Source organism: Xyrauchen texanus, chromosome 7, assembly GCF_025860055.1.
Source record: "Xyrauchen texanus isolate HMW12.3.18 chromosome 7, RBS_HiC_50CHRs, whole genome shotgun sequence".
NCBI lineage: Eukaryota > Metazoa > Chordata > Actinopteri > Cypriniformes > Catostomidae > Xyrauchen > Xyrauchen texanus.
Window position 1 is genome coordinate 1621946 of NC_068282.1, and position 9055 is coordinate 1631000.

The window sequence follows — 9055 nt, forward strand, 5'->3', positions numbered from 1 at the left end:
TGGTGACACGATCCCGTAGCGGACTCCTCGGGAGGAGACGGTCCTGGTGCTTGCTGGACACTCTGGGATGTCCTGAATCCTTCTTCACTGCAGTTGAACCTCTCTCCTTGAAGTTCTTGATGATCTGGTAAATGGTTCTTTCAGGTGCAATATTCCTTGCAGCAATTTCCTTGCATGTGCGGCCATTTTGATGCAAAGTGATGATGGCTGCACGTCTTTCTTTAGAGGTAACCATTGCGAACAAGAACACAATGATTGGAAGCACTTCTTCCCTCCTTTTATAGCATCAGTCTGCTTTTATAATCCAATCCCCCAGGTGCTGCTGATATGATTAGTGAAATGATGTTAGCTGGTCATTTTGTGCCAGGACCAAAAAACTGAAATTTGGGTTTTTGTGATAAAGTAAATTTTTTTGGCCAATGAAGCTTTTTGCAATTATTTAAAATGCATCTGATCAGCTGTAGTAACGTATATGTAAAGAATATATTATATTTGTTTGATATGATAAAATCCGAAAATAAATGCATAATTCTATCGATTTTACGTCAGATTCAGAGATTAAAAAAAAAAAATAGCATCATTATAAAAAATGTTACACAAAGGACCTTCCGGTCAAAAATGTCCGCAAATATAAAATAAAATACGTTTAAAAAAAAAAAGTATGCTATATTAAAGTAATTCTCTTCTTAATGGAAGACTAGTTATCAATGTGACATTTTAAGATTATCCACCATAAAAACATTCTTGCATAAACATTTGCATGATCGCGACTATTTATAGATATATCGTTGTAGTAATTTAAGCCATCACACGAATGTGACACAAACGTTTGATGGTGATTATACATTTTCATTTTCATTAGCAAAACAATTGCTCATTGTGAGTGCAATATGTTCTTTTTAAATGATATAATACAACTGAAAACAAAATAAAGAATGAGAATTAATTACCCAAAAGTTGTATAAATATTGTAGTGCGTCATGTTGCATATGAAAATTAAACGCATTTCTGAAAGCGTGTTTATTATCACATCCAGAGATGCATTTGAAACTCTATTTTGGAAAATTATGATCATAATCGGGGAACATTGCATTTAGTAATAATACATTAATGGTTACAATCAGTCGTGAGCACATATTAATGTATACAGAATCCCTCCTCAGAGCCCAAATCTATCATTTATAATGAAAGCGCTCAAATACAAAATAAATCTTTTGATGCTACACAACAAAAGACACTAAATCATCATTTAAATTGTAAGTTCTGTACTTGGTTGCATGGGTTGAATTAGACATTGCCACTGGAGTTTGTGTATGTAATTAAGCTACAGTATTGTTATGATAAATGTGTCTCCGCTCATAAGAGAGACGTAAGGGTCAAAGGTTAACAGTGGTCTGTAGTGTGGAACATTTGTTCTCAACCTGTCATTTGAGAAAAGAGCTTGATTCTAATGGAAGGGAAAATCATCTCCCTGTCCTTCATCCTCACGTAATAAACAAACGTTTATTCAGAGAGTTTCTTCATTCTCTGGTCCAGAGCTGTAAAGTTGTCCTCCACAGCAACCAGGTTCTCCTTCATGGTTTGTTTCACCTGCAAATTAAAATGTAAAGAGGTTTTATAAAGGAAGTGCTCTCTGAACACTCTCTGGCAATGAAACTTTATAATAAACGAGAGAGAGAGAATAATAATTATAATAATTGTACAATAATTGAGTTTCATTCTGTGTCATTTGAGGCATCATTGAGTCTGTGTCATGTATTTGGCGCCATCTCCTGGTGGTCATATGTAACATTGTGCTTCATGTGGATTATCTAATGATCTATACATCTGATTATCTTGTGTGTGGACTCGATTGAAAGATAAATCACAGACTCTAAATAATGAAATGTGTTATTATATGTTACGATATACCACGTACCAACATAAATAAAACATACACATGCAAACACAACAATCACTAAAGGTTTGCATAGCATGCAGACATGATTTTAGTCATGAGATTTCACAGAATGAGTTTCATTCTGTGTCATTTGAGTCATCACTGAGTCTGTGTCATGTATTTGGCGCCATCTCCTGGTGGCCATATGTAACAGTCACCAATCACATGTCTCTCTCTACCCAAATATGGATGATTTTTACACCTATCGGAACCAAATCTGATTAGTTTAGTGTTCCATGATGCTACATCATTTCCGATGACATCAACCGACTCAGAAAAGCTAACTGGCTTTCAGACTTATAAATGTGAAGTTATATAGATTGACACATTCTGAGACTATCAGCCTAATTAACTGCTGAAAAAAAAATAAAAAATACAAAAACAAAATCACACAATAACTTGAGACAATAATGTACTTTTAAAAAAAAAATTCCGATCTGACATTATAGATCTCTGGGTTTAAATAAGGTGTCTCCGAAAAAGCTTTTGCTTTGTTCCCAATCACGTTATCAAACGTTATAGAATTACACCAAAAATGTATCATAGTGTCCAAAAACAAACAAATAAAAGATAATAATTGTACATAAGAACTAATTACACATGCAAACACAACAATGACTAAAGGTTTGCATAGCATGCAGACATGATTTTAGTCATGAGATTTCACAGAATGAGTTTCATTCTGTGTCATTTGAGGCATCATTGAGTCTGTGTCATGTATTTGGCGCCATCTCCTGGAGGTCATATGTAATAACAGTCAAAAATCACACGTCTCTCTGCCCAAATATGGATGATTTTTACACCGATCGGAACCCAATCTGATTATTTTAGCATTCCATGATGCTACATAATTTCCGATGACATCATTAGACTTATAAATGTGAAGTTATAAGCATATAAGCATCACCTGTTCACATGAAACATAAATGTCAAAGACATATTCTTAGCTGTTACTCACTATATGTTTGTCTGTGAGTAAAACAAATAGTCTGGTTGTATTTTACTCTTTGAGAGATTTCCAACAACATATGACACATGAATATTTCATGAGATTGATGTTTTTACCGATTGCAATAATATGTTCAGTGCAAAATATAAAAACGGAAAACTTATAATTTTTCTGCAAATTTCAAAGCACTTCACTTCAGTTTTGGTCATAGAAGCTCTACATTACAATGCATGTAGGCATTAAGCATTGTAACTATTAATATTTTGATTATAATTTTTGGATGGGGTTTCTTCACGTAACTTAATGAGTTGTAATGTTATTCGACTTTTTACTTAACAGCCATTTATACATGGTGAGATATGTTTAGCTTGAAATGCATAACGTGAAATGCTTGATAAAATTAGTAATAGTGCTGTGCCGATACTTCTCACTATTTATATTAATACTTTTGATTAGAAGTTGACGATATGGGTTTTTCAATGACCGATACGATATCTAGAAAGCAAGATGACCGATATAAATTCAGATATACATAATACAATTTCACAACAGCAAATCAGATGTACACAACATTTCTGAAGCTTGTTTTATACAATATTATCTTAAATTTACTTAAACTTACAAACTAATTTAGTGTCTAGCTAGTTAGTTATCGGGCTGGCCGATATATCGGTCCATCGCTACTTTTAATTATTCATCTACAGTATTTGTAGCCCTAATAAAAATAATAAAATTTTCATAACGCATATATGGGTCAATGGGTCGTGGGTTATTATGTATTTAAAAATAAATGCTGTAAAACTATTATTTTAAAATGGTATTAATATTTGAGAAACGTTCGTCACTAAATCATGTGATGTAACACAAATACAGGTCACAACAGACGATCTCTTTACATGCAAGACTGTGAGTGAAGACTTAAAAACTAATTATTATTTAGTCATTTCATTGAATATCAGTATTTTGACATTTGTACAAAAAGGCTCATTTAGTGCAACCACGAGAAAACGTCTTCATATTCTTGACTTAAAAATTCATTAAATAGAAGCAAAACTACGTTTCATCTTGAAAACATTTTTGAAATTAATGAATCTTTTTCGTACACTATTACTATTACTTGATGGTTACACCACATTACATTTTTAAAGTAATTAAATCTATCTGTCTGTCTGTCTATCTATCTATCTGCATCTGTCTATCAATCTGTCTGTCTGTCTGCATCTGTCTGTCTGCATCTGTCTATCAATCTGTCTGTCTGCATATATGTCTGTCTGCATCTGTCTATCTATCTGTCTGCATATATGTCTGTCTGCATCTGTCTATCTATCTGTCTGCATATCTGTCTGCATCTGTCTCTATCTATCTATCTACCTGTCTGTCTGCATCTATCTATCTATCTACCTGTCTGTCTGTCTGCATCCATCTATCTATCTATCTATCTGTCTGTCTGTCTGTCTGCATATCTGTCTGTCTATCTGTCTGTCTGCATCTATCTATCTACCTGACTGTCTGCATCTGTCTATCTATCTGTCTGTCTGTTTGTCTATCTGTCTGTCTGCATCTGTCTATCTGTCTGTATCTATCTACCTGTCTGTCTGCATCTATCTATCTGTCTGCATCTATCTATCTAACTATCTATCTGTCTGTCAGCATCTGTCTATCTATCTGTCTGCATCTGTCTATCAATCTGTCTGTCTGTCTGCATATCTGTCTGTCTGCATCTATCTATCTATCTATCTGTCTGTCTGCATCTATCTATCTACCTGTCTGTCTGTCTGTCTATCTGCATCTGTCTACCAATCTGTATCTATCTGTCTGTCTGCATCTATCTGTCTGTCTGCATCTGTCTATCTGTCTGTATCTATCTATCAATCTGTCTGTCTGCATCTGTCTATATCTATCTATCTATCTATCTATCTGTCTGTCTGTATCTATCTATCTATCTATCTGTCTGTCTGTATCTATCTATCAATCTGTCTGTCTGCATCTGTCTATCTGTCTGTATCTATCTATCTATCTATCTGTCTGTCTGTATCTATCTATCTATCTGTCTGTCTGTATCTATCTATCTATCTATCTGTCTGCATCTATCTATCTATCTATCTATCTATCTATCTACCTGTCTGTCTGCATCTGTCTATCAATCTGTATCTATCTATCTGTCTGTCTGCATCTGTCTATCTGTCTGTATCTATCTATCTATCTATCTGTCTGTCTGCATCAATCTGTCTGTCTGTCCATCTGTCTGTTTTTCAAACAATTAGCAAAAAACATCAACTCAAAGATTACATGTCTACAAACTTGACATGTTTTAAACTTTATTTATAAATATTTAAATGTATCACCTCAAGACAACCTTATTGTTCTATAATCATTTTATGTAAAAAACAATTAAAATCTCTCCCACTTACAAAGATTAGATTTGTTATCATCCATTAAAACACGTGTGTGTCTGTAAAACGTGCGGACACCTGTGTTAGCAGAGCCGTGTTGTCCTTCAGTGAGTTGTTGATCATTTGTTGTGTTGTGTCCAGATGAGTCAAAAGCTGCCCAAACTGCATTGCTGAAAATAAACGTACCGAAAGAGATCAAAGACACACACGGACACATTCAGGACAGAAAACACACATGTGAACATTGACTGAAAAGTTTTAGCACCCCTTGTGGCAACGCTGAGAATGAACGGCATACTTAAGTTGCGTTATGAATTGCATTCTGACACATTTAAAAAAAATAAGTGGATGTGTCACCCTGCTCGTGCAGTTCTTTAACAGCGATCAGTCTCTGTACCACCTGAGGAAGAGAGGACGCCATCGCATCCCACTTCTGAACGACATCATACAGCTGCGACACCTGAAACACACGCAAATAAACCAGTGAAGTGTGATGTCATAATTTCTCCATTCAATGATGATGAATATTAAAACTCATTTGTGACGAGTGTGTGAGCGCACCTTATTTTGTGTCTCAGCATCCTCGATGGTCGCCTTGTGCTTTGCGATTTCGTTCATTTTTCCCAGAACACTCTAGAGACAATCATACATCAATCAATCATTCCATTTTCATTGAATTCTATATTAATAGTTGCTTGACAATTATAAGCAGCCTATAGTTCAGTTTTTGGAATTTCTCCCCTTTTCTCTTCAGTTTGGAACGCCCAATTCCCAATGCACTCCAAGTCCTCGTGGTGGCGTAGTGACTCGGCTCAATCCGGGTGGCGGAGGACGAATCTCAGTTGCCTCCTCGTCTGAGACCGTCAATCCGTGCATCTTATCACGTGACTTGTTGAGCGCGTTACCGTGGAGACGTAGCGCGTGTGGAGGCTTCACGCTATTCTCCGCGTCATCCACGCACAACTCGCCATGCCTGAGCGCGAGAACCACATTATAGTGACCACGAAGAGGTTACCCCATGTGACTCTACCCTCCCTAGCAACCGGGCCAATTTGGTTACTAAGGAGAACTGACTGGAGTCACTCAGCATGCCCTGGATTCAAACTCATATTTCGTTACTGTCTGTGTGTCTGTGCCAGGCGGTTGTTGACACATTTGGAGGTGGCGCGTGGTGTGCGGAGCTCACGCCCAATTCCCAATGCGCTCTGAGTCATCGTGGTGGCGTAGTGACTCGCCTCAATCCGGGTGGTGTTGGACGAATCTCAGTTGCCTCCACGTCTGAGGCCGTCAATCCATGCATCTTATCACGTGGCTTATTGAGCGCATTACCATGGAGACGCTATTCTCAGCGTCATCCACGCACAACTCGCCACACGCCCCACCTGAGAGCAAGAACCACATTATAGTGACCACGAGGAGGTTACCCCATGTGACTCTACCCTCCCTAGCAACCGGGCCAATATGGTTGCTAAGGAGACCTGACTGGAGTCACTCAGAACGCCCTGGATTCCCTAAGAGAGCATCATCCGCTGTCATCACGGTTACCTGCAGTCTGGCCTCAACCTGGTCCAGAGTTGCGGCATCCAGTGCGCTCACTCGAGCCTGCAGCAGCTCTATAGTGCCCTGAGACGTAAGACATTAAATGAAGAAGAGGAAACTTAAAAATGAAGTAAATAAACATGCCGTAAATGTAAACAATCAAAAAGAGAGTATGAAGGTAAGTATTCAGGGAAAACTAACCGTGAGACTTGCTCCCTGAACCCCTGCACTGAGAGGACCCTAAAACACACACAACAGATCAGTAACAAACATTAAATCAATCAGTACACGAGCACTAGACAGTGTATATTTAGTGTGTACCTGTTTATCTGCTCCTGATCCCACAGCGGTCTCCAGTTCAGCCAATCGCCTCTCTAACTCGGCAACCTACAAACACAGAGTGATCGTTACCATGGTGGTGATGACATCACACTGTATGGTATCACCACAGCAGGACGGTTATTATGAATGCTGTACCTTTGCAGACTCAGTAAATTTCTCCTGCTCGGGTCGACTGCGGAGCTCGTACAGAATCACGCCGTCAGGGCCTTTGGATGGCGCCGTCTTCCCCTCTCCACCCGTAGAGCTCCGCACACCCCGCGCCACCTCCAACTGTGTCAACAACCGCCTGGCACAGACACACAGACAGTAACGAAATATGATTAAAATCACCCATGGAGTCGTGAGTTTGAATCCAGGGTGTGCTGAGTGACTCTAGCCAGGTCTCCTTAGCAACCATATTGGCCCGGTTGCTAGGGAGGGTAGAGTCACATGGGGTAACCACCTCGAGGTCGCTATAATGTGGTTCTCGGTATTCCCTGATGGCAGTGGCCTCTTCCAGCAGGATAATGAGCCCTTATACAGTGCAAAAGTTCAAGGTGTTGCCCTCGCCTCCAGATTCCCCAGATCTCAATCCGACTGAGCATCTATGGGATGTGCTGGACCAACAAGTCCGATCCATCCATGGAGGCCCCACCTCGCAACTTACAGGACTCTGCCGCTAACATCTTGATATCACAGGACACCTTCAGAGGTCTTGTGGAGTCAATGCCGTGACGGGCCAGAGCTGTTTTGGGGGCACGAGGGGGACCTACACGATATTAGGCAGCTGGTCATAATGTTGTGGCTGTATGTAGTCTGTATGCGCTGCCCACTTTAAAGTGCTCTGCTCTCTGTCATCTACAAAACACGGAGCACACGATGATCATGCTGCAGTGTTTTCGGTGTACGAGTGGACGGATTAAGCAAACTCAGATTGTTGCGTTATTAAAAATGAATTCCCATCTTGAGATGTAAACGCCGCATCACCACGCTTTCACCGCAGGCTGAAAATGAATAAAAATTCAAAAATCTATCACCTATTCCGAGCTCATGTTTTCTGCACGCTTTTTAAATCTCTAAACTAAAGCAGTTCTGTACAGATGAGGTCTCTCACTCACTTGGCGAGCGCTCCGTCCGGGTCGGCGAGGTTGATATGAGCATTTGGTCCCAGCAGCGAGTCAAGATGAGCAGATACCAACTGCTGTTTGAGCTGTGCCGCCTGCTGTGCCAACGCCACTGGTGTGAGACACTCCACTGCTCCGCTCTCTTTAGTGCTCGTCTGCAGGAGAAACAACAGCGATACTAAACGAGCCGTAGAATAACATGCTAATGAACCGTTGAAGGTTTCGGACACAAGCAAAGAGATCATTTGAGAGGGTGTGTGTGTGTTTAGTTGTGACCTGAATACGCTCCACGTCCTGGCACAGCTCATGAATCTCGTTCACCAGTCGTTGATATTTCTGCTGTGGAGTTTCTTTCACCCCACAACCCTCCGCTAACTGCAGGAAGAGAGAAAGAAGAGCAGAATAAACGCGATGAGCCCATGAACGCAATAAAACATAATGTATAGATCACTCACGAGCTCGTAATCTCCAGACTCGTAGCCCACCCTGCAACTCTTACTGATGCGATCAGAGAAATCTGCAGAAAAACATGATAATACACTGAAAATACCGTTAGCTGTGATTGCTGAAAATTTACCGTAAAAAATACATTGACCATGTTTCAGGCTTTACGGGATGCCGTAAAGATACATTATGTTTTTAACATAACATTGCATGAAGTGCTATTATACAGCACAGCACAATCCAAAACAACACTGGAGGTATTTTCGTGCACTACAGAACATCGCAAATGTGCGAAATTGCTTTAATGCATTATTATGATCACTATTTAATTACAATATCTTGTTTT

General features: G+C 39.5%; 1 protein-coding gene across 1 annotated transcript in view; it reads right to left on the reverse strand.

The window, feature by feature from the left end:
• Positions 1–649: 649 nt before the first annotated feature.
• The window catches only part of LOC127646149 (dynactin subunit 2-like), a 23850-nt gene continuing 15444 nt past the window's right edge, over positions 650–9055 (reverse strand). Inside the window, exons 4-14 of the mRNA XM_052129608.1 lie at positions 8721–8782; positions 8542–8640; positions 8260–8420; positions 7298–7448; positions 7142–7207; positions 7022–7060; positions 6827–6904; positions 5843–5914; positions 5639–5741; positions 5360–5451; positions 650–1590 (exon numbers count right to left, since the gene is read on the reverse strand). Of these exons, the coding sequence (XP_051985568.1) occupies positions 1504–1590; positions 5360–5451; positions 5639–5741; positions 5843–5914; positions 6827–6904; positions 7022–7060; positions 7142–7207; positions 7298–7448; positions 8260–8420; positions 8542–8640; positions 8721–8782 (1010 nt within the window). The 3' untranslated portion in view covers positions 650–1503. The remainder of the gene's footprint in view (positions 1591–5359; positions 5452–5638; positions 5742–5842; positions 5915–6826; positions 6905–7021; positions 7061–7141; positions 7208–7297; positions 7449–8259; positions 8421–8541; positions 8641–8720; positions 8783–9055) is intronic.